At 38.2% G+C, this 27,317-nt stretch overlaps 1 protein-coding gene across 1 annotated transcript in view; it reads right to left on the bottom strand.

Moving 5' to 3' along the window:
* Positions 1-27,317, bottom strand: part of pvrl2l (PVR cell adhesion molecule related 2 like) — a 186,675-nt gene that overhangs the window by 2,989 nt on the left and 156,369 nt on the right. The window contains exons 7-9 of the mRNA XM_036567102.1: positions 9,680-9,815; positions 9,404-9,461; positions 7,095-7,196 (exon numbers count right to left, since the gene is read on the bottom strand). Coding sequence (XP_036422995.1) covers positions 7,095-7,196; positions 9,404-9,461; positions 9,680-9,815 — 296 coding nt within the window. The remainder of the gene's footprint in view (positions 1-7,094; positions 7,197-9,403; positions 9,462-9,679; positions 9,816-27,317) is intronic.

Below are 27,317 nucleotides of genomic sequence, written 5' to 3'. Positions count from 1 at the left end.
AGATATGATGATATAGTAGACAATTAACTTACATCCTTGGAAGACACGTCTTACACCAAGTTCTCTTTCACACTAATTTTACAATTATACATTCTATGTCACATGGAGTGTGGTATAGAATGTATATAGAGTTATATATATATAATATAATAATATATTATATGTAATATATATATATATATATATATATATATATATATATATTAGGGGTGTGGGAAAAATCGATTCTTAGATGCATCGCGATGCGGACGTGGACGATTCTGAATCAATTCGTTCAACATCAAAAATCAATTTTTATAACGTAATGTTGACGGAACGCAAAGGCTGGAACTTGGAAGTGGGTAAGTGCAGCGCCCGGACAGTCTGTGGTGGCACATAACAAAAACACAATGGGATGAGTGAAAAATCCGACCGGCTCCCTCTGCCTTAAAAGCCAGGTTAGATCAGGAGTCACAACCCAAATGTTAAGAAGAGACATTTTGTCCTTTCAACAACAATCAAACCACCTTGGGAGCCACAACATTTTATGTCCAGTATGTCTCAGTATGTGTTAATGTCCTAGTATAGACTAAACAATATAAATGAAAATGCGGACTTACTCTACTCTGCTTTTAGCTTTAGCTATAGCCGCTTTTCTTCCATCTCCGCCAGAAAACTTTTCCTCAAAAGTTGAATAGTTTCTTGTAAAATGTCTTTCAGCTTTCGGCTGTTTTACGAGGCTGAAGTCGCTTCTCATTCGCCAGCTTCTTGCTGAACTTTCCCGTTCCACCTTAAATTCTGACTGAGGCGCCGAAGGTAAATGCGGCACCATTTAAGGTGGAACGGGAAAATTAGAAAGAGAAGCAACTTCATCTTCGCAACTTTTTAGTGTTTGACAGTCTCTCGTTGCAGATTTAACGTATCAAGTCGTTCGTCTCCAAATGTTCGTCTGTCTTTCTCCTTTCCTTTTTCGTTCGCTACTAGCCTGGCGAAACCTCGTTGCTAGGTGACCTGCAGTCTGCACGCCAATTCTCAGTCGTTGAGAAACAGGGCTTGTTGCAAAACTTGCGCTATGCTGCACACGTCCCGTCTCAAAGATAATTTTGTGACACAGCGACCCTCTACCACGAGACCAAAACCAAAGTTATAAAATCACTAAAGAAAACGGGCAGGATGGCTATAATGTGCTGTGTGGTCATCCATTACCACAGGATCTTATTTCACCGTACCGGCGCATTTTATCACATTTTATCACCAAGTCTGCAGACAGTAAGAAAATAGAAAAAAAAGATAATTATTAAAAAAAAAATCAATAATCATTTTATAATCGCATCGCAGCCCTCTGAATCGTAATCAAATCGAATCGTGAGGTGCCTAGAGATTCCCACCCCTAATGTGTGTATATATATATATATATATATATATATATATATATATATATATATATATATATGTGTGTGTTTGTGTGTGTGTGTGTGTGTGCCAGTTTTAGCATCTCCCAAAAAGTTTTTTCACAAACAAAGAATACTGTGAAAAGCTGCAAAGTAGCAGTGAACAGCAACCCTGTTGACAAAAACAGCTTGTGGATCAGAAGGGTCAAAGAAGAACGGCTGAGAATTATGCAAGCAAATTACATGTGTATGCAACAGTGCTCTGTAGGTTTTCATTTCAGAGTGCACCACTTATCAGATTTTGTTTACAGCCTACAGCAGTTAAGAATCATATCATGTGCTGAAAACAGTGAAAAGCAAGAACTCCAGTAGGCACAGAAGCATGAAAACTAGACAGTTAAAGAGTGGAAAAGCTTTCCTTGATGAATCTATAGATGTCTGACAAATTGAATGAGTGGAGAATAAATGAGTGGAGAAACCTAACAAGTGCAGATGCTTCCAAGACAGGTATACTGCATGACATAATTACGCTATGAACATCCCATGCTCTGTGGGTTGTATAAAAATGCTCAGCAGGCCCAGATGACCTTTTGAATTGCAAGAGGAAAAGATCTAAATGACCTATTGAGAAAGAGTGTTCATCATTCAGGCACAGATGGCAGAAGCTTCAGTCACAAATACTGCTAGACAGTCCAGTGTTTCAATAGGAAGGTGACTGAAGTGTTATCTACATTTAGATCTTTGGAAAACACAAGGTAATGCTTTCCTGGCACACATTAGTATATCTGAAGTTCACTTCACTGAAGAACGTCTCAATGACATTGCTGAGTTCAAGTTCAAGCTCATTTCATGGCTACAGTTTATACACATTGAATGAATGCCTCCATCATGATACTGCATATCACTAGGCATGTATTATCACTGAATAGTTCAAGGAACATGGCTCCAATTCTTCATTGCTTCAGTGGCCTGCACAGTCTGCAGATTTCATGCTGTTTTAAAAGCTAAAGGTGAAACATACTTAAAAAAAAAGTTTCCAAAAAAAAAACTGGCAACCGACTGTTAATGTTTAAACGCACGGAATGACAAGCCTGAGTAAGTGGTGACTGCTTTCTTTTATCTCCTATTTCAAACCAATTGAAAGACCTCCGTATAGCCAGAGTCTTGAGAAACTCTCCAAGTGTGACTTTTAAACATATTTTTAAATGTGCAGTCTTGCTGTGCTAGCTGGGAATTCATGGATAATAACATCATTTAAATCTGGCTGTGTAGGAATGAACTTGCATGAGTCCAGCAGCTGTGACATTTTCCGCAATCCATTAAAGGCTCAGATTTTCTATTGTAGATATTCATTCACATCTGGTGGCAGGTCAGGCTGGACCTGAGAGCTGTGTGCCTGGTGCAAACAGAATGGTAATTTTAAATAAAGCGTTATGTACCACATGTACCTGCAATCAGCTTCTCAGCTTGTAATTCCGCAGCTCAGAATTGGAAATGAAACCCATTCATTTTTAAATGAAGTGCTTCAAGGCAACATCTATAAAGCCTATGTGGACATAGATAGAATGAAACCCTTCAATCTTTGCAGCACCTGCAGCCAGAGTCCCTTGAGGGCCTGTGGGTGTGTGGCTGCCATACACACACTCACTATTGTAGTAATTGACTTCACGGTTATCATGGGAAATGAAATAACCAGCTCATCATATTAATCCTCATAAAAAGCCTTTGGCAGTGTTAGCACAGTGCATCATACATTACTCTGAATCATTAGTCTTTACTTTTAGTGTGAGCATGTGAGCTGCTCACCACATTAGGGACCATTTAGTGTCTTCTGTGAAGTTTGTAAAATGCGTTATGTGCATAGTCATATGCAAATTTTGGGTGCTCAAATTACATATTTTGGTCCACATCCTCTACAGAGAACACACCTTACACATTTTAACGCATATTTGCTGTTTATTTGTGGAATTTGCATAAAAATTTTTGTTTCCACAACTGTAAATTTGCAAATAAAAAGAATTTTTTTTTTTAGCTCAAATCAACAAAACGTGTCATTTGACATAATTCACCTTTATATTATTTTAGAAATTACCCGTCTGGTGGCTGTAATACAGGACCTTTCTGAAGCATGTAGTTTCTAGTTAGGGTTAGTTTTAACACAGTATTTCAACTAAGCCTGCCATAGTAATCAAGAGAGAGGCCAATGTCCCCATTTATCACCAATGTGCTATAGATATCATGTAAAAGTAACATATTTCAGTTTTACCATGCTAATATTTGTTGTTCTACTTTGTGGTCAAAAATGAATTTGCCACATTTGACACAGACTCTTAACAATATTTTGACACATATGTTTTTGGTCTGGTTCCAACTACAAACAATAGTACTTTTATATTGTATTTGTACTACCTGTAATAAATTAATTGTGTACTCCCTTACTCTCTTAACCATGCCTATGAAACAGGCTGTAACATTTTTACTCATTTTGCTAATATATTTTCAAATTATATTTTCAAAATGATTTAGCAAAAAACAAAATGTGTTAGGGTGCTCCACATTCCCCTACTTATCAACAAGCATTACACTGCATGCTAATTGAAGCTGACATGATATGGTGCATCATTAGCCATGCTAGCAAATGCTAACTTCATTTTGATGAATTGCACTAAGTTTGCTCAGGTAGGGTAAGAAAGTTTCCCCAATCACTGGTCAAGTAAAGTCAAGTCAAATTTATTTATATAGCGCCTTTTACAACAGATGTTGTCACAAAGCAGCTTTACAAAGAATCTGGGTCCACGCCCCCAGTGAGCAAGCCTTGGCGACAGTGGCAAGGAAAAACTCCCTCAACAGGAGGAAGAGTGAGAGGGAGTGAGAGGGACATAGTTAGGAAAACAAATTAACCAAAGGCTCGACTAAACAGGTAAGTTTTTAGCCTAGACTTAAAGATGGAGGCTGTGTCTGAGTCCCGAACACAGACTGGTAGGATATTCCAAAGCTGGGGGGCTTTGTATGAAAAGGCTCTTCCCCCTGACGTAACTTTATTTATTCTGGGTACTAATAATGAGCCCGCACCTTGTGATCTAAGTGGGCGTGTCGGTTGATAATAGGAAATAAGGTCACTGAGGTACTGAGGAGCAAGGCCATTCAAAGCTTTATACGTCAGCAGAAGAATCTTGTACTCAATGCGGAATTTAACTGGCAACCAATGTAAGGTACACAAAATTGGGCTAATGTGGTCGAATTTCCTGGTTTTGCTGAGAACTCTGGCTGCAGCATTCTGGACTAACTGAAGCTTGTTAAGGTTTTGGCTGGAACAGCCAGAAAGCAGAGCGTTACAGTAATCTAACCTGGACGTGATGAAGGCGTGAACTAACGTTTCTGCATCCTGTAGCGACAGTGCATTTCTTAATTTAGCGATGTTACGCAGGTGGAGGAAAGCTATTCTGGTAATATTGGTAATATGCTCATCGAAGGCCAGACTGGGATCAATCGTGACACCAAGACTTTTTACAGATGTGCTTGGTGCAACTGAGAAACTATCGAGATTAAGAGTAAACGTAGGCAGATTATCCCTAGCAGCTTTTGGACCAAGAAGAAGGACTTCGGTTTTGTCCGAATTTAGTAAAAGGAAGTTGCTTGACATCCAGTCTTTAATGTCTTTTACGCAGTCCTCTATCTTATTAAGTTCAGTTTTGTCCTCTGGTTTAGCTGAAATATATAATTGTGTATCATCGGCATAGCAGTGGAAATTGATGCCATGTTTTCTAATGATGGTACCTAGTGGTAGCATATATAAGGTAAATAACATGGGTCCTAAGACAGAGCCCTGTGGAACACCATACTTTACTCTTGTGAGAGCTGATGGTTCACCATTTACATTAACAAACTGAAAGCGATCACTAAGGTAAGATTTGAACCACGAAAGAGCTTTACCTGTCACTCCTACTAGTTTCTCAAGCCTGTCTAATAGAATGGAATGGTCTATTGTGTCAAAATCTGCACTAAGATCGAGTAAAACCAGTAAGGATATGTTTCCTTTGTCAGCGGATAATAAAAGATCATTTACAATTTTCACTAACGCTGTTTCGGTACTATGGTGAAAATCTGAAATTTGACTGAAATTTTTCATATATATTACTCCTATGCAGATGGGAACATAATTGTTTTGCCACAGCTTTCTCTAAATATTTTGATAAAAAGGGAAGATTTGAAATAGGTCTATAGTTTGATAGCTCAGAGGGGTCAAGACTAGGTTTCTTTATTAAGGGTTTAATTACACCTAATTTAAGAGACTTTGGAACATACCCGAGGCTGAGAGAAGAGTTTATTATAATTAGAAAGGGCTTAGTTATTTCTGGCAAAACATCTTTAAGTAAACCTGTAGGAATAGGATCTAGTATACAAGTTGTTGTTTTTGAAGATGAAATAATTTGGACGAGCTCTGTTTGTTGGAGTAAAGTAAAAGACTCCAGCGTCTCTGTAGTGGTTATACTGCACTCTAGATCTAGATTAGGTTTATAGGACACTGCACTGCAATGCTGCGCATTTTGAATTTTGTGCCTAATCAATTCAATTTTATTATTGAAGAAGTTCATGAAGTCAATGCTGCTGTATGCTGATGGTATCTGGGCTTCAGTAGCTGCTTGATTATTAGTTAATTTAGAGATAGTACTGAATAGTAGCCTAGGATTATTCTTGTTATTTCCAATCAATGACGAGAGATAGGCTGAACGTGCTGACTTTAGTGCTTTTCTATAGTCTATAAGACTCTCCTTCCAGGCAGAATGGAAAACCTCAAGTTTAGTCTGACGCCATTTACGCTCTAATCGCCTAGTTTTCAGCAGTTTCAGATTGTCTTTATCCTCACTGATTCATCTACCTCAGTTTGGTTTACACCCACCTAGAACAGTTTTAAAAGAAAAAGCACTCATGTCCTTTGTTGTCCTGTGCTTCAGACTTTCATAAGGAAGAAAAAAGAAAAACGTGTAGGAAAAAATGCCCTCATTTACAGGTGTTAATTTGTTCATTACCTTTGATAGACATGAGCTATAATGGATAAGCATTCATTATAACAACATTATGTAATAGCTCTAGTCTCAAGGTCTTGAACTGAACTTGTGCTGCTTTGAAGAGCACATGCTTTAAGAAATGATATTTTATATACATATGGCATATGCATAATTGGGGCCTGTGCCTGCTTTAACCAGCCCAGAGAACAGCAGCATGAAATTAAGCAGCATACTGTGTGTAAACATTCTCTTCGAATATGCAGTATTCAGAACAACAATAACAAATAAATACAATGAATTAAGCCATCTGTACATGTCAGTAGTATTTTGTCTGTTATTGCACAGTTGTGGTAATTGCTAGTTAGAAAGTGTTTGCAGCCAAACAAGCTGCAAACTGTGGCATCCAAGTCCAAGCAGGGGTTGTAAGCCAGTTGGATATCACCACGTAATTTTCAAGCCCTGAACTAAGAAAGGCTTCATTTCCAGCAGATGCTTTTACTCTAACATTACACTAGCATACAGGGAATGAAATTCATTTTTCATGCTAAAAGCCCATAATGCCTGAACAAGCTGCTCTGACATGCCACATCACTTTGGTTTTTGAAAGGCAACTTTCTACAGAGTGTGTAGAATGTTCCCTCAGAAGTGAAGACCAGCATGTGATTTAGAGCACGGTCAGAATGAGGACCTACGGAGAGTGAAATCATGTTCTTACTGTGACTGGTTCAGCAGCTGTAGTCTCATAGTAGCTTGGCGCGTAGTTGCTCAAGGGCTGAGTTTCTGTGACTGCCATGGTCTGGTCCTTCGGCTTATGCAACTGTACACACACATACACACAAAGGTCACAAATACACAAACAAATGACTAAACCCAGTCATACATTACTGTTAATTTGGCAAGGAAAAGGCAGCACCAGGAAGCATGCAGGGAAACGTGTGCTTTATTAGCAGCTTGCTCACTCTTACAGTACTGTAGCAATGTGCTCGATGCCTAGCTGTAGAACTGGAAAACAGCAAGCACTTCACATAAACAGCAAGGTAAATAACCACTCTTCAGACTTGCTGACTAGTTTAACAGTCACATATACATTACTTTTACATGTTCTACAAGTTTATTCCCTGTAGATGACATGTTAACTTGTTTTCAATTTAAAACATGTAATTTGACCAGAGTTGTTAAAACCTCTGCTTACAACAATTTTTTGTCTCCGATTCATTGCACTAACTACACACTGCTAAATAGCAACAGTGTAAGCTCTACAATAAGTTAGGAACATTTCACCATGTTTTTGTTACGACTGACAATTTATTTGAAATCATGTTTTGGCTTCTTTGCTTTGCTATTCTTTGACTTGCAAAGATATAGTATGAAAGCAAGAGACCAATTGCAAATAACATCATGCCTGCAACGCCTTTGGCTCATGTCTGAGATTGCTGAACAACAGTTATGCTGTAAATTGTGATAACACACTTCCCCTCGTGTTCTATTGCTCAACTCACACACATGCACATATACACTAAAGGTATGGACACACATACATGCAATTAGGCCACTGCTTTCTCATTTCACAGCAATCAATCCTATGCCATTTTTGCCCCAAAGCCCATGGTTAGCTGTACAAATGCAACTTATCCCTCAGCTCAATTTCTATGCAAATTTATGGCAACTATATTGTTTGGACAAAAATCAAAACTGCACAGTATCTTGGGGAATTGGAAACCTGCTTCAAATGCAAGTCAGTGTCTGGTAGAAAATCAAATAATCACAGAGTCATGACAAGACAGCATGTGTGATGCATGCAACCAATCAGACTTGCTCCATTCAACTGTGAAACTGGAGGGAATTCTGACGTTTTTGGCAAACTCATGAAGCTTGGATTCATCAAAACTATTCTTCCCCTTGTTTAACATGCTTTCTCATAGCTACAAAAACAATGGCTTTTAAATGTTTGGATGTACAATTAGGTAGAAAAAACTGGTATAGTACATTATGTGGAGTTCCTTTGAAGGGCCCATATCAAGAAAAAAAAAAAATCTTTTTCCTTACATTTCTTAAATAACAGGGTTCGATAGGGTATGTAAACATATACAGAAACAAAGCTGCAAAAAGTTAGTTTTGAAATCATTGTTTTTGTGATGTCATTAAAAGCAACACATTTATATATATCTATACCTGTTCAGTTTAGTGCAGTTGGCCTGCCTGTTCACATTGTAGTTATAAGAAGCATTTTAACCCAGACTGCTATCTGAATAATGCATAATACAGGCAGCCAATCAGAACAGAGCTCTTTTACATATATCAATCATATCTTTTACATATATATCACTAAAGCCATAGTAACAAAAAGTCTGCTTAATTCTAAAGGATAAAGAGAGAAAGAAGATGTAAAAATGAATTACAGTACATACAAAATTACAAAATATAAGATATGGGAACTTTTAAAAAAGGTTCTTTATACACATCACACATCTTATTTACAAAAAAGGTTCTTTAAAGAAAAAAAGTGGTTCTTCTATGGCATCATTCCAAAGAACACTTTTTTGCTTATTATTGGCAAATGCAGCAGCATATTGTTGCCTTCATATCAACTTAAATTTTTTTTTGTTTGTTTTTTTTTTCTACATAATTAACAGTGTAAAATGGTCTAAAATTACCAAAAATCTCATTACACTACCATACCCTGAAATTAAGAACATATTTTAACTTCTCCTATTAAGTTAGCATTTCAAAGATACAAGGTTATGTTATCATAGTGACATGGGTAAAATCATGCATATAAGAGAAAAAAAAATTAATCTTAGAACAGATGAGGTAGTGTTTATTTGAAATCTGAAGTTCTTGCAATGTTTATAATTGAATATTAAGCAAATACAGCTAGTATTAGTACAACTAAGTACACTTTAGCTCCATATTAAAATTAAGCATGTAGAACATGCAACAGATTATGAAAATGCAAACAAAGAAACTGGCATATGAAAATGACAAGTCTTTCAAAGATGACTGACAGCAGAAGTGTTAGCTCACCATCTCAGTTGAGCTGCCAGTCTTCACAGGGGGAGGCGGCTTGTGCTTGGGCGGCCCACTAATTGCATAAGAAATACGAGGGGTCGGGTTAGTTGTCATTATGCTTCATTGCCATACTGCGGAGGTGCAAATTAGAATGCATGGAAAAAGGATGAGACAAAAATAGACTGGAGGTTCTAGATGAGAGAGGGAGAGAAAACACTTCACAGAAATGGTGATGTGAGAAAGAAAATTATGTTTAGAAGGTGTATAGACTGGATGTGCGTTCACACTCACTCTCCATTTTCAGCTTTTTGCAAGCGTTTGCGATACATGGCCACCCCAGCTCCAATCAGACATAGAATGACCACAGCGCCGATGATGCCACCGACGACGCCCCCCGTTAGTGCTCCCTGGACTGGTTTACCCTTTGCTAGAAGAAAGATTACACAGGGGCGTTGAGTTAACCCAGCATTTGAGCAGCAACAATATATTTATTTAAAAAATGACTGAATGTTTATGTCGTTGAGTGACACAGAGCAATGATGAAAGACATTAAGCACTAAAGATGTTTGTGTGTGTTATAAATCTTCCATTTCAGTTCCAGTTTAAAAAAGTAGTTTAGTACTCTTGGCCACTAATCTGGCTAAAGGGGTTGTACATTATCTACTCTTTTATCTGGGCTAGCACAGTAAGACATTTAAAGCACATTGGGAGACTAGGCTGCATTTTTTTTTTTTAAGTTTATATATTTATTTTTTCTTTCACAGTTTGCAAGATGCGGGATTCACAGGCAAAGTGTGCTCAGACTTGCTGTTGGGGTGAGCAAGCTAAAATTATCCTCCCCGCTGCTTTCACAGAGACTGATTAGAGATAGATAGATAGATTGATAGAGAGAGAGAGAGAGAGCGAGAGAGAGAGAGAGAGAGAGAGAGAGAGAGAGAGCGAGAGAGAGAGAGAGAGAGAGAGAGGCAAGCAGACAGAGAGAGCTTTGAATGCTGATATTGAAACACTGTCACACTAACAAAGTACCCTTGAAATGCAAGAGAAAAAGATAAAAACTTGACAGCTGAAGCAAGCGATAGAGAGAGAGAGAGAGAGAGAGAGAGAGAGAGAGAGAGAGAGAGAGAGAGAGAGAGAGACAGAAAGAGTGAGCAATAAAGAGAAGGAGGGAGAAAGCGAGAGAGACAAAGGGGGAGAGTAAATGAGAGCAAGAGAAGGGGATTCTATAACAGTTCAAAGCAAGATACATAATGTAATACCAGCACTGATCACAGGGGGAGCTGTGGCTATTGAAAGCGGGTCTTTTCCATGTTATATTTATCATCTTAAGGTGGCACTCTGTTTTTGAACTGAAGTGTACTCAGTACACTGGCTGTACATCACCTCAGTGCTGAGTGCATAATCACACATGTATTCACACACACAAACATAATTTGTATGTAAAATCTGCACAAGGTTGGGCTGGTAGCCAAAGATAGGACTAAATCAAGGTGGTTGTTTAGAACAAATCACATCCTGTTGGACAGACATACATACGTTCTATACATGCAGGGTTTCGTCTAGCACAACCTAGTAAATACTCATCTGCACTCACACCCTTTCAACAAAATCACAAGCTGCTAGCTGTCAATAATTCATGTCTGTTGTGGGGAAGGGAGCAAGCGAGAGAAAGATGAGCAGAAGAACACATGTCTGGACTCCAGCCAAGCCACTTTCATTGTGTCTGTTTGGATGTTTGTCAGTTTTTGTCTAGTTGACAAACCACCCATTCTTCCCCACCCTTCCACGCACATTTCTTTCCCAGGGCATTTGCTGTAGCATGGATATCAGAGTTTAACTGAAAGCATTTGCTATTGATGTTCTCCAATGATAGTGAAGTTGTCCTGATGAATAAATGATGTGTGCTTCCACTAGATAAAAACAATTTGAGAGAGAGAGAGATAGATTTTGAGAGGGAAAGAGAGAGACAACATAGAAGATAGTTATTGAGAGAGAGAGAATGCAAGAGAGAGAGAGAGCGTGCAAGACATAGATATTAAGAGAGAAAGTGAGAGTGAGAGAGAGAGAGAGAGAGAGAGAGAGAGAGAGAGAGAGAGAGAGAGAGAGAGAGAGAGAGAGAGATTAATCATTTTCATCATTGAAAGAGCTTAAGCAGGAAATCACAGCACACAAATTCCAGCCTAAATTCCATTCACACAACGTATGTGATGCACTGCAATTCAGAACGATCTAGCTTTTCCTCTCAGGTTCTGGCTGCTACTCACTATCATCACACTATCACACTCCAGCTCCATTTTTCGACAGTATTTCCCAACTCCAGTCCTAAAAGCCCCTCTTTATTGCACAGACTTGCGTTTTCTCAGACCTAACACTGCTGATCAGGGGCTGAAGATTAGTTAATGATATGACTAATGACTTATGAGGTATGCTAGAGCAGGGGAAAACACAAAACTGCAGTGTATGAGGGGCTCCAGCACAGGAATTTGTGAAACACTGTGCCAGAACCAGAGAATTTCTAGTGATGACACTCAACAGTGTCTTCCAGCAGGCATGTGAAAAGATAGATGCCATGGGGTGCTTCTTTATAATATCAAAAACAAGGTAGTTAGTCATTAGCGCCCTCTACTGCTTTTCATTTGGTTGTTATTCTTAATTACGGAAAGTTTTGCTTTCTTAAAGAGATTATCAATGCTCTTGAGCACCCCCTCTGGTGCAGTACCAACAGCATTCCCCTCAGTATCTCAGACCGGCACATATCATCACAGCACTGGAGATGCAGCATTGATAATCTCTTTAAGTTAATGACTAACTACCTTGTTTTTGATATTATAAAGAACAGAAATCTGACTTCTGTAAACCAATGCCACTGTATTTTTAATGATTTAGTAGTATAGTGGATAACATTACAACCGTTTACGCTAGAGAGCATGATTTAAACCCACCTCAGGATAGAAGTCTGGCTGCTGTGGGAACACATTGCTTCCTTCTGAAACAAGATTACACTGTCCCTCTTGATGGGAGTGGTTGCAATATTCTGTAAATTAAATTAACTTTAACTTACTTACAGGTTGCTCTTTTCCCCGCTTTGAGCCCTTGCCCTTTAAAAGGTCTGTGCCTGAACCTGTCTTTGAATTTTTACATGGAAAACATTCTCCTACTTTCCAAAATTAAAAGAAAGGTCCCACATATATGTCTAGAAACATTTGTTTGTTTTTAGCTTTCAGCCCCATTCATTAAGGACTCTATACAGATGCCCTCTAGGTTTTGCTGTCTTGCTTTTTGGTATAACAGAAGCCCTAATATGCCTAAAGAATACAGTAATAGTATTTGAAAAACAGCAACAACTTTTTTTATGCGACTGACAATTATATCCTGATAAAAACATAACAGGTTAAAGCTAACTGGCATTTAACTTTACACACACAGACAACAGTGTTACAGGTTTGTGGTAGGGCAGCAACCAGAAACTGATAAAGCAGGAGACTGAGATAGCAGATAGCTAGGATTATATCACACAGCATGTATTGCAATTACTATATCTCTTGGCAAGTATAGCAAGTTAGCAAGCTAAATTTTCAGACTGACTGAGGAAGAATGAGTGTGGTAGAAAGTAGGTAGCTAACACATTTTTATCAAAATATTCCACCAAGCACAAATCGGCTTGCCCCCCTTTGCTGCAGTAACAATCTGTACTTTTTTGATAAGGCTCTACACTAGAAGTTGGTACATTGCTGTGAGGATTAGATTGCATTTAGCCATAAGAGCATTAGTGAGGTCGGGAACTGATGTTGGATGATTAGTTCTGGATGACAAACTTCACTCCAACTCATCCCATAGGTATCTGATGGAACTCCATCACTCCAGAGTGCACAGTTCCACTGCTCCACAATCCCCCATTTTATTGAAAATACCTTTCTATGTAGATTAGCGGTGTGCACACTTGGACACTTAAGTTAGCAATGGGGGCACCTTAAAGCAACTGAATTCAACACATAGAATATATTTATATATACATATTTCTATATATACAATTCTAATAACTGATGCAGAAGACAGAAAAAAATGATCATCTGCTTTTTGAAGATGTCATGGTTCTACATATAACCATTACTTTCACAAAAGAGTAGTGCTATCAATCCCAAAAGGAATCGATTCTTTGATTCCAGGCATTTGGAAATTGAGAGCCCAAAACTCCAAAGCTCGACTTGATTCCAGTGACATGCAAGTCTGCCTGCATCTGTGTGAACATGATATGCTACACAGACAGTATGAAAAATACAGTCTTTCACAGCTTACACATTGATGGTGGAGCTGTATTTTACTTTAGATGAAGTGGAAAAGAAAGTAAAATGTAATATTTGTTGCATGCCAAAACATCTACCTACTTGAAGGAGCTGACAGAGGAGAATCAGGTACAGTTTAGCCAGTCACTGTTAGTCAGCTAAGTTAATTTAACTTAAATAAACAAATTTACCATTTACCATTCTGTTTCATGTGTCAGTTTAGCCAGTCACTGTTAGTCAGCTAAGTTAATTTAACTTAAGTAATTCTCCAACTTTCCTTGCTAAGGTTGAAAATAACTAAGATTTTAGTCTATTTTTTACCAATGTCTGTTTTTGAAACCAAAACTATTCTGTGGAATTGACTCAATCGAATCCAGGCAGAGGAAACGGAATCAGAGCTCTGAACAGAATCAGAACTCTAAAATTTCAGACCTCGAATAGCTCTACAGAAGGCACTCTGAAGAGACCCCCTTTTTTATACTTTTATAGTTTTTAATCTATTCCAGGAGGCATCAGCCAATTCCCCCATTTTAATATCCAGTACTTGAGGGGTGGAAGTCAATCCTACCATTTACCCATCTCACAGCTCACCCTTAAAAATAAAGGTGCCAACTGTACATCTAAGCCAAAAAGTGTTCAGAAACCATTCCTTACCCATTGTCTTCTACTCACTCATTACACCACATAGCCCTCACATTGCCGCAGTCTGTTTAGCCTAATACAATACATTTCCATCCTGGCAAATGTGTCCTGAGCTTCCCTTGTCACTGCTGTTTGTTTGTTCGAGTTCATTTGAAGCTTTTGAGTTGAGGAATCACAACTAACTGGTTAGAAGAATCGAGCGTGGGAAAAGAATTCGTCATAAATATATTAACAGGCCACTGCCATTCATTTAGGCCTCTGTGTCAAAAACCGGCAGCGCCTGCAAGATATGCACTGCCCGGCTAAGACCAATAAAATAAATGTTCTTTTAAATAATTTATTAATAGGAGAGAGGAGGGAAATGGGGGATGAGAAGAGCCAACTGGTGGTAATATGGAAGGAGAGAAGAGGAAAGGAGAGAGAGAGAGAGAGAGAGATTTTTTAAAGTTCCTCTGTCTCCCAGAGGAAGAGATGAGTGGCAGGGAGGACAGAAAGAGAACAAAAAGGGGAATGAGAGAGAAAGAGGGAGAGAGAAAAGGAACATGCCACTGGTGAAGTGAGGAACTGTGAAAACAGAGAATTACTCCTGCTTTATCTTTTTTTCCTTTTCTCTTTTTTGCCCCTTCAATTCTGTAACTGTTGAAGGTTTCTTTGTTCATGTCACTGTCAGGTGCAATACAATATTAACAAATATTAGTATGAGGCAGGCATTTACTAGAAGTGGCTGCTGCCTGACAGTGCGTGCCACTGATAATAGCAAATCATTTTTCATTTCTTTAATGAAAAACTGCTCCTGTGCTTTGGACCCTGCACAGTGCACAAAGAACAAAAAGCACCTCTGTCTCAGTCTCACCTGTAATGCACGTGAAAATGCAACCTAGAGGGGGGAATTAAATAAAGCTGTCTGTTTTGAGGGGAGGAAGTAATAAAAATAAAGTGATGAGGAAGAAAATGAGGTTGATAAAAGTGAATGTGAACCAAAATGAGTGACCGTTATCTGATCTGATAAAATCAACGATTATTTGATTGAAACATTCAAATAATAGTTTGATAAAAGCATTGATTAATATAATAAAAAATATGATATGCCATGGTTTATCATTAATCACCAAGGTGGTGTAGGTATAAGTGTGGAAATAAATATCTGATAAAAAAGAAAGGTGATGAAAATGCAAGTGAATTGAAAACTAAAGTAGCACATTAACAAACTGATGTAGTACATTAAGTGCATTTTTCATCACTTCATCAACTCCTTTATGTTCTTTAACTAATTTATCAAATCAACAGTGTTTTAATTAACTAACATCTGGTTTTTTTAAAACAAATGATTATCACACATTTTTTTTAAAATAGTTTCATAGCCTGTGGTCTTACACATCAGCCGAGGCCCATTATTTTATATTTATAAAATTCAGTTCATCATATCGTCGCTGTCAGAACAAAATTATAATTGATGTATCACCATTCTGTTTCATGTATCATCATTTTTCCACATGATTTTAAAACCCCAGTTTCCTTTTACATTGAGTTGATGAATGGACCAATACAAATGCTGTAACAACTTACAATGCTGTCTTGGTCCATTAACTGCCATTCACAGTTAAGGATATTTAAAGTAACGAGGTTTTGTTCCAACAGAAATGATATGGTGTCTCCAGAATGCCTGCACCAACTAGCCTAACTCTGAAGACATTTGCATCTACAATTAAAGCAGTATATCTACGCTGTTGATCTTTCTCTTTATTGAATATACCTGTGCAATATCTTCCATTGTCCTCTTCTCACAAATATAACTGTTCTTGTCAATCAAGTGCAGCAAGACCTGCTAGAGTGGGAGAAAATTCACTACAATACACACACAGTGTCTCAGACATGCACACATACAAGAAAGAGGAGGCGGCAGCGGAGAATGACAAAGAATCTTCGTTGAAATAATAATAATTATCATCAGCAGCTTGACTTCTGAATCATCACATTATCGTACTTATTCTTTCACCCTTTACCACCTATACTTAGCCACCTCACTTTTAGAGAGAGACAGTGAAAAGGAGGAGGAAAGTGGAAGGAGGGCGGGCAAAAGAGAGAGAGTGAGAAAGATAGAAGAGAGAGAGATACAGAGGGATAGGGAAGAGAGAGAGAAATGAGAGAAAGATAAAAGAGTAGGGAGAGAGGGAGGAAAGGAGAAAATGAGGCGAGAGAAGGGGAAAGAGGTGAAGAGAGAGAAAGAGGGAGGGAGGTTAATGGAGTGAAGAAGGGGGAAAGTAAGCACAAGAGAAGGAGGAGAGAGAATAAGGAGAGAGAAGCGCAAGCAATAGAGAAGGAGAGAAAGAGAACAAAAAGAAAGAATAAAGGGAGGGAGAGAAAGAGGAGTGGGTAGAGAGAGTGTGGAAAAAGGTGGAGGGTAGAGATGATACCACTTATTCCCTTCCGATACCGCTACCGATCCTTAAGTATCGGTACTAACTAATCTATTCTAACTCATCTATAAGTCCTGATATTTGTACAATTACACTTTTAACATATTTTATTTTGGTAAAATTTATGTTATGCAGCACAAATAAAACACACCCAGCTTCTCTAGATGGCAATTGCTTGTTAAATTATATTTATTAGGTGCTTACTGTATGTATTTCGTATTTCCCATTATATAATTAGTAATAAGAGCCATGTTTAACAACTTAAGTAAATGCAAAATATTTTTATTGTGCAAAACTGTTAAGAACAGAGCTGAACAGCACACAGATAAACCTGTGGTGTTTACACATCAGCTTCTCTGGCTCAAAAACAAAGCTGAGTGTTGTTTCACATCCATTTTTCTCAAGTCATTTGCCTCATACGTACATCTTGTCCACTTATGCTGCATCTCTGAGCATCAGTTCAGTAAATATCACCATCGTTCACGTTAGCGACTTTCGGTGCTTTTTCTGGCCATGTTGAAGTGACAGGCCAGACCCTGCTTCTGAGTGATACAGCTGCACCACATGCAGGGCTAGTGGACACACAGGCCCGGCTAGCGGACTGCTATGCTAAAAGCTATGCTAAAGGCTATCATTATGCAGAAAGTCCAGTGGTTCCTTCTGCTCTCACAATAACATTAACTCAGACTGTAAGTGACCACAGAGCGGTAGACGGGTGATTACTGAAAGAAGCAGCTCAGCCGTTCAGGTAAGTGGCTCTGTTAATGTGTTTTTACACCAAAAACTGCCGTTAGAGATTCTGTCATGAGTATTTTTACTGCTGCTTGTCGTCCCACACCGCCGACATGTTAAGTTCTGCCTACTGGTGCGCACACACGTGTCAAATTGTGGTGTCAGTCATAGGTATCAGTATCCCCATCACTGATACTGATACAGCGGTTAAGTGCCAGTATTGCTGCCAATACCAATACAGTATCAGTGCACTACTAGTGGAGGGTAATGGAGGGAAGGAGGGCTGAGAGAAAGTGAGAAAGAGAATAAGGGGGAGAGTAATGGAGGGAAGGAGGCTTGAGAGAAAAGGCGAGAGAGAGGGAGAGAGGGAGGGAGGTAAATGGAGTGAACAAGGGCAAGAGTAAGATTAAGAGAGAAGGAGAGAGTGAGGGAGGGAGAGAGAGTGATACAGAGGACAGGCTAGTGAGCTGACTTTAAAAGCTTTAGAAAGATCATGATAATTGAGATGTGTGATCTGAAATCTGTCTGCACACAGAAAAACAGACTCACTGTCCATTACCTCTTCTTAACATCCAAAAGAGGATTAAGCACATGCACACACATATACTCTCTATATGGCTTCTTTTTTGAACCCGCTGTTGTTTGTGTGACCAGATAAGTTGTTGCCAGCACCTCATCTGACCCCTTTAAATCCAATTCACATACTCATTCCTGATTGGTCGTTGGTGGTGCTGGTATTTGTTTGGCTTAGCAATCTGCAGCTGGCCCCACCTCTCTCTCTCGCCTTCTACCTCTCCATCACTGAGAAGAAGGGAAAACACTCCATAGCTAAAGTCAGTGTAGCTTTATTAGTATGAAGCTGCTAAAAGCACGACATGAAATACATGTATTTTTTTTAAGATCTTTTTTGTTTTCACTACACAACAGTTCAAAGTAAAATACTCTACTTTTCAGTGTACTGCCTTCTGCAGCATGTGTAGATACTCGTTACTCTTAAGTGAATTGTCTAAAATTGCAGAAAAATTCACTTTTAAACTGAATAAATCAATGATCGTCCCACGTTACTTCAATAGCCCTCCATAGATTACACAGATGTTCACATTATTTACAATTAACAAACTAACAAGTTATTAATAAAATACTTGCTAACAACCAAATCTGGTGAAACATGATCTCAACTTACTGGCAGTTTAATGCAGAGGGATCAAACCTCAAGCCAGAAAGCAATGGATATGCTGGTCTTCTTGGCCAACAAAAAAAAAAATCAAGTCTAAAGCTTAATTTAGAAAATAGTTTTAAATCACAGGCAATTTAAATCACAGGCAAAATATAGGTCAGTAAAATCATAATTAGATATCTTCCCCAAATTCAGAGTTAGAGAGTGTTAAGAGTGTTGGGAAAAAATAAAGGTAGTTTTTACATACATTTGGTAAAATGTTCAAAATAAAGTGTTCATATCTTGTATCCTGTACCATTTAATTGGCTGATTTGCTTGACCTGTTGCACAAATATAGAAAACAGAAGGAGAGGCATATCCACCCAGCGACAAATTCAAGTGTTAAAAAACAGGAGCTTTTGTAAAGCTATCTGTTTTATGTCTGCAACTACACAGGTCTCATTAAAAGAAATGGTTCGTCAAAATAACAAAAATAACTACAGCCCTCAGTACTTTCACTTCTGACTTATAGGGCCTGTGTCACTGAAACATTAATTAAGTTGGCTTGAAAAAGTTGGCTTATTATTATTTTTATTCCGCGCTCAAAATTTAAACAGTTTCTCCTCCTACAGTTTTCGACGTAGAGCCACGAAACTTTGCAGGATCGTAGATCCTATAACCGAATAGAGTGCTTGTGCTTTTCTAAGCGATCTGACATACCGTTTTTGTACAGCGGATGAAAAACAGGCGATTTTTTTCCCATAGGGAATGAATGGGCCGAATGTTGGCAACATGCCACACATGATGTCACGGCTCTCTCACACACACATACAAACTCACGCACGGAGTCCAATGTCTCACATGCTCAGCAGTGTCAGCACACATAATGATTTTTTTTAAGGTGCAACTGCTTTTAAGGTGGAATTGCACTTAGATAGCACTGAATTTTAAGGTGGAACGTCACTTAGCACAACAATAAATTAAAGGTGGAAGTTCAATTAACATAACACTAAATTTAAGACAGCACAGACTTTAAGGTGGAATTTCAATTAACATAGCCACCTTAAATTAAGTGCTATGTTAATAGCAGTTCCACCTTCATGTTAATACTAGGTTAATTGAAACTCCACCTTAAATTTAAATTTAGTGCTAGGTTAACTGAATTTCCACCTTAAATTGGGTTCCACCTTAAATTTAGTGATATGTCAATAGCAGTTCCACCTTATATTTAATGCTATGTTAATTGAAATTCCACCTAGCATTAAATTTAAGGTGGAACCCGTTTTAACATAGCACTAAATTTAAGATGGCACAGAATTTAAGGTGGAACTTCAATTAACATAGCATTAATTTAAGGTGGAACTGCTATTAACATATCACTGAATTTAACTTGGAACAGAATTTAAGGTGGAATTTCAATTAATATAGCATTCAATTTAAGGTGGAACTGCTACTAACATATCACTACATTTAAGGTGGAACAGAAATTAAGGTGGAAATTAAATTAACATAGCACAAAAGTTGGCACAGAATTTAAGGTGGAACTTCAATTAACATATAACTAAATTTAAAGTGGAACTGCTATGAACATGTCACTAAATTTAACTTGGAACAGAAATTAAGGTTGAACTTCAATGAACATAGCACTAAATTTAAGATGGCACAGAATTTAAGGTGGAACTTCAATTAACACAGCAATAAATTTAAAGTCGAACTGCTATTAACATATCACTAAATTTAAGGTGGAACAGAATTTAAGGTGGAATTAGCATTACACAGCATTAAATTTAAGGTGGAACTTCAATTCACATAGCACTAAATTTAAAGTCGAACTGCTATTAACATATCACTAAATTTAAGGTGGAACAGAATTTAAGGTGGAACTTCCATTAACGTGGCACTAAATTTATGACGGCACATAATTTAGGGTGGAACTTCAAATAACATAGCGTTAAATTTAAGGTGGAACTGCTATTAACAATCACTATAAGTTGGAACAGAATTTAAGGTGAAATTATCATTACACAGCATTAAATTTAAGGTGGAACTTCAATTAACATAGCACTAAATTTAAGGTGGAACTGCTATTAACATATCGCTTAATTTAAGGTGGAACAGAATTTAAGGTGGAACTTCCATTAACGTGGCACTAAATTTATGATGACACAGAATTGATCACTATATTTAAGTTGGAACAGAACTTAAGGTGGAATTATTATTACCTAGCATTAAATTTAAGGTGGAACTTCAATCAACATAGCTCTAAATTTAAGGTGGCACTGAATTTAAGGTGGAACTGCTTTTAAGGTGGCACCAAATTTAAGGTGGAACAGAATTTAAGGTGGAACTTCATTCATGGTAATGCCTAGCAACAAAGTAGAATCCACCACAGATACTGCAGCTTCTACTTAGCAACATTTTACCAATATTTTAACAACTATCAACAGTATTCAACCATTTTAATATTTTTATGTAATTAACTGGCTTTTTCAAGCCAACTTAAAGTTCGTTCACGAACTTTCCCTTTCTAGTTAAGTTAAGCTTGAAAAAGCCAACTTACTGTTCATCGTAATCTTATTATTATTAAGTTGGCTTGAAAAAGCCAACTTACTGTTCTTCGTAATCTTATTATTATTAAGTTGACTTGAAAAAGCCAACTTACTGTTCTTCGTAATCTTCTTATTATTACGGTTGCGCCTTGCTTTCCTCTTTAACTCTACTTGCTTAACTCTATTGCTTCTTTGTCCAACACCCACCAAAATGCAAGTACTCACTCAGAGCACCGCTCCAAACTCTTATCCACAGCCATACTGACCCGAACTCCTCTATTTGTCGTTTTTCATCCCTCATTCCGCCCTTAGACTCCCATTCATTTTCCCATCACTAAAACTTTATTACTTCTTTAGCCAACACCCACTGAAATACAAGTACTCACTCAGGGCAGGTCCCGAAGCTCTAATCCACAGCCATACTGACCCGCACTACTCTATTTGTCGTTTTTCATCCCTCGTTCCTCCCATAGAGCCTCATTCAGTTTTGCCACCTCTGAACCTGTGTTACTTCTTTGCCCGACAGCCACCAAAATGCATGTACTCACTCAGGGAACATGCCCAAGCTCTAATCCCTAGCCATACTGACACGCACTCCTCTATTTTTCATTTTTCATCCCTCTTTCCTCCCTTGGAATCCCATTTATTTTCGGCCAAACCACAGCCCTGTTTTTTACATTGTGCAACAGACACCAAAATGCATGGGCACTTTCCCAAGCTCTAATCCACATCCACACTGACCCGCAGTCATCTATTTGTCATTTTTTCATGCCTTGTTCCTCCCATAGAGTCCCATTTATTTTCTTTCACAACAAAGCCCTAATTAGTCTTTTTCTCAACACCCACCAAAGTACATGTACTCTTGCAGATCAGGTCTCCAAGCTTTAATCCACAGCCATACTGACCCACACTCCTCTATTTGTTGTTTTTTCATCCCTCGTTCCTCGCGTTGAGTCCCATTCATTTTACTACAACTCAAACTCTATTGCTTCTTTGTCCAACACCCACCGAAATGCAAGTACTCACTCAGAGCACCGCTCCAAACTCTTATCAACAGCCATACTGACCCGAACTCCTCTATTTGTCGTTTTTCATCCCTTGTTCCGCCCTTAGAATCCCATTCATTTTTGCCACCACTCAAACTCTATTGCTTCTTTTCCCGACAGCCACCGAAATGCATGTACTCACTCAGGGCACATCCCCAAGCTCTAATCCATAGCGATACTGACGCGCACTCCTCTATTTGATGTTTTTTCATCCCTCATTCCTCTCATAGAGTCCCATTCATTTTCGTCCAAGCTCAAGCCCTATTATTAACTTTGCCCAAGAGCCACCAAAATTCAAATTCTTACTCAGGGCACATCCCCAAGCTCTAATCCATAGCCATACTGACCCGCACTCCTCTTCCTGTTGTTTTTTCATCCCTCGTTCCTTGCGTTGAGTCCCATTCATTTTACTACAACTCAAACTCTATTGCTTCTTTGTCCAACACCCACCAAAATGCAAGTACTCACTCAGAGCACCGCTCCAAACTCTTATCAACAGCCATACTGACCCGAACTCCTCTATTTGTCATTTTTCATCCCTTGTTCCGCCCTGAGAATCCCATTCATTTTTGCCACCACTCAAACTCTATTGCTTCTTTTCCCGACAGCCACCGAAATGCATGTACTCACTCAGGGCACATCCCCAAGCTCTAATCCATAGCGATACTGACGCGCACTCCTCTATTTGATGTTTTTTCATCCCTCATTCCTCTCATAGAGTCCCATTCATTTTCGTCCAAGCTCAAGCCCTATTATTAACTTTGCCCAAGAGCCACCAAAATTCAAATTCTTACTCAGGGCACATCCCCAAGCTCTAATCCATAGCCATACTGACCCGCACCCCTCTTCCTGTTGTTTTTTCATCCCTCGTTCCTCCCATAGAGCCTCATTAATTTTTACAACCACTCAAACTCTAGTACTTCTTTGCCCAACACCCACCGAAATGCAAGTACTCACTCAGGGCACCGCTCCAAGCTCTAATCCACAGGCATACTTACACGCACTCCTCTATTTGTCGTTTTTTCATCTTTCATTCCTCCCATAGAGTCTCATTAATTTTCGCCACCGCTCAAACTCTATTACTTCTCTGCCCAATACCCACCGAAATGCAATTACTCACTCAAGGCACCACTCCAAACTCATATCCACAGCCATTCTGACCCACACTCCTCTATTTGTTGTTTTTTCATCCCTCGCTCCGCCCTTAGAATCCCATTCATTTTTGCCACCACTCAAACTCTATTGCTTCTTTACCCAACAGCCACCAAAATGCATGTACTCACTCAGGGCACATCCCCAAGCTCTAATGCCTAGCCATACTGACCAGCACTCCTCTGTTTCTGTCTTTTTTCATCCCTTGTTCCTCCCTTAGAATTCCATTTATTTTTGGCCAAACCATAGCCCTGTTTTTTCCATTGTGTAACAGACACCGAAATGCACAGGCACATTCCCAAGCTCTAATGCACAGACACACTGATCCACACTAATCTTTTTGTCATTTTTTCATCCCTCGTTCCTCCCCTAGTGTCCAATTTATTGTCTTTCGCAACAAAGCCCTAGTCAGTCTTTTTCTCAACAGCCACCAAAGTACATGTACTCACTTAGATTAGGTCTCCAAGCTCTAATCCACCGCCTTACTGACCCACACTCCTCTATGAGTACTTTTTTCATCCCTCATTCCTCCTATGGAATTCCATAGTAACCGCGGCGCAACCATTCTGCGTTTCCTTTAGGAAATGCATTTTTCTAGTTGAGTTGGCTTGAAAAAGCCAATTTACTGTTCTTCGTAATCTTCTTCTTATTATTATTCTATAATCAAAAAACTAAATGCTACTCCTCCTACAGTTTTCGAGCACAGAATTTAAGGTGGAACTTTTTTCAAGGTGGCACTGCAATTAACAAAGCACTAAATCTGAGGTGCCACAGAACTTAAGGTGGAACTAAGACAGCACTAAAATTAAGGTGGTACAGAATTTAAGGTGAAACTTAAATTAACATAGCACTAAAATTGAGGTGGAACAGAATTTAAGGTGGAACTTCTTTTAAGGCAGCACTGAGTTTACACTGACACTGAAATTAAGGTGGAACTGCTTTTAAATTAGCAATGAATTAAAGGTGGAACTTCAATTAACATTGGACTAACTTCACGGAGGCACAGAATTTAAGGTGGACATTTAAGGTGGAACTCTTTAAAGTAGCACTAAAATTAAGATGGCACAGAATTTAAGTTGGAAATTCTTTTAAGGTCGCACTGCAATTAACATAGCACTAAATTTGAGGTGCCACAGAACTTAAGGTGGAACTCTCTTTAAGGTAAAACTAAAATTAAGGTGGCACAAAATTTAAGGTGGGACTGCAGTTAACATTGCATTGAATTTAAGGTGGCACAGAATTTAAGGTGGAACTTAAATTAACCTAGCACTAAAATTAAGGTGGAACAGAATTTAAGGTGGAATTTCTTTAAAGGCAGCACAAAATTTCAGTTGAAACTCTCTTTAAGGAAGCACTAAAATTGGCAAAGACTTTAAGGTGGAACTTCAAATAACATAGCACTACAATTAAGGTGGTACAAAATTTAAAGTGGAAATTCATTCACAGTAGCAACTGGCAGAGAATTGCTATCCTCCACGGATACTGCAGCTTCTGCTTAGGAACATTTTGGCAGTATTTTAACAGCTATCAACAGTCTTCAACCATTTTAACTTTAACCATTTTAACCATTTTAACTTCTTTTAAGGTAGCACTGAGTTCACAATGACACTGAAATTAAGGTGGAACTGCATTAAGTTAGCACTGAATTTAAGATGGAACTTCAATTAACGGCACTAAAATTAAGGTGGCACATAATTTAAGGTGGAACTTGGTTTAACGTGGCACTGCAATTAACATAGCATTAAATTTAAGGTGGCACATAATTTAAGGTAGTGCTAAAATTAAAGTGGCACAGTATTTAAGGTGGGACTTCAATTAACATAGTACTAAATTTAAGGTGGCACAGAATTTAAGGTAGAACTTCTTTTAAGGCGACACAGAATTTAAGGTGGAACTCTCTTTAAGGCAGCACTAAAATTAAGGTGGCACAAAATTTAAGGTGGAACTTCATTCACAGTAGCAACTAGCAAAGAATTAAAATCCACCACGGATACTGCAGCTTCTGCTTAGGAACATTTTGGCAGTATTTTAACAGCTATCAACAGTCTTCAACCATTTTAACTTTAACCATTTTAACTTCTTTTAAGGTAGCACTGAGTTTACAGTGACACTGAAATTAAGGTGGAACTGCATTAAGTTAGCACTGAATTTAAGATGGAACTTCAATTAACACTGCAATGAAATTAAGACTGCACAGAATTTAAGGTGGAACTTCTTTCAAGTAGGCACTGCAATTAACATATCACTAAATTTAAGGTGCCACTGAACTTAAGGTGAAACTCTCTTTAAAGTAAAACTAAAATTAAGGTATCACAAAATTTAAGGTGGGACTTCAATTAACATTGCAACGAATTTAAGGTGGCATAAAATTTAAGGTGGAACTCTCTGTAAGGTAGCACTAAAATTAAGGTGGCACAGAATTTAAGGTAGCACTGAGTTTACACTGACACTGAAATTAAGGTGGAACTGCATTTAAGTTAGCACAGAATTTAAGGTGGAACTTCAATTAACATAGTACTAAATTTGAGGTGGCACAGAATTAATAGTGGAACTGCAATTAACATAGCACTAAAATTAAGGTGGCACAAAATTTAAGGTGGAACTTCATTCATGGTAGCAACTAGCAATGAATTACCATCCACGACAGATTCTGCAGCTTCTGCTTAGGAACATTTTGGCAACATTTTAACAACTATGAACAGTGTTCAACCATTTTAACGTTTTAATGTCATTAACTGGCTTTTTCAAGCCAACTTAAAGTTCGTTCACAAACTTTCCCTTTCTAGTTAAGTTGGCTTGAAAAAGCCAACTTACTGTTCTTCGTAATCTTCTTCTTCTTATTAAGTTGGCTTGAAAAAGCCAACTTACTGTTCTTCGTAATCTTATTAATATTATTATTATTATTCTACGCTCAAAATATAAAATGTTTCTCGTCCCACAGTTTTCGAGCTAGAACCACGAAACTTTGCAGGATCGTAGGACCCATACCCGATTAGGTTGCTTGTGCTTTTCTAAGCGATCCGACGTACGGTTTTCCCAAAATTAACGTTCAAAGTCGATATTTTTTCCCATAGGGAATGAATGGGCGGAATGTTGGCAGCATGCCACACATGATGTCACAATGGCCCGTTAACTCACACACCCACCCAAAGTGACGCACGGAGCCTAATGTCTCACCCTCTCCCAGCCTAATGCTCAGCAGTATCAGCACACACAATGATTTTTTTAAGGTGAAACTGCTTTTAAGGTGGAATTGCACTTAGGTAGCACTGAATTTTAAGGTGGAACTTCTTTTAAGGTAGCACTGAGTTTACACTGACACTGAAATTAAGGTAATACTGCATTTAAGTTAGCACTGAACTTAAGGTGGAACTTCAATTAACATTGAACTAACTTTAAGAAGGCACAGAATTTAATGTGGAAATTTAAGGTGGAACTCTTTAAAGTAGCACTAAAATTAAGATGGAAAAGAATTTAAGGTGAAACTTCAGTTAACATAGCAGTAAATTTAAAGTGGAACTGCTATTAACTTATCACTAAATTTAAGATGGCACTGAATTCAAGGTGGAATTTCAATTAACATAGCATTAACTTTAAGGTGGAATCGGTATTAACATAGCACTAAATTTAAGATGGCACAGAATTTAAGGTGGAACTTCAATAAACATATCACTAAATTTAAGATGGCACAAAATTTAAGGTGGAATTTCAATTGACATAGCATTAACTTTAAGGTGGAACCGGTATTAACTTAATACTAAATGTAAGATGGCACAGAATTTAAGGTGGAATTTCAGTTAACAAACCAGTAAATTTAAAGTGGAACTGCTATTAACATATCACTAAATTTAAGGTGGAACAGAATTTAAGGTTGAATTTCAATTAACATAGCAAACAATTTAAGGTAGAACTGCTAATATCACTAAATTTAAGGTGGAACAGAAATTACCGTAGA

Source organism: Colossoma macropomum, unplaced genomic scaffold (assembly GCF_904425465.1).
Source record: "Colossoma macropomum unplaced genomic scaffold, Colossoma_macropomum, whole genome shotgun sequence".
Taxonomy (NCBI): domain Eukaryota; kingdom Metazoa; phylum Chordata; class Actinopteri; order Characiformes; family Serrasalmidae; genus Colossoma; species Colossoma macropomum.
Note: the sequence above shows the minus strand (reverse complement) of the source record. Positions and strands in the feature narration are given on the sequence as shown.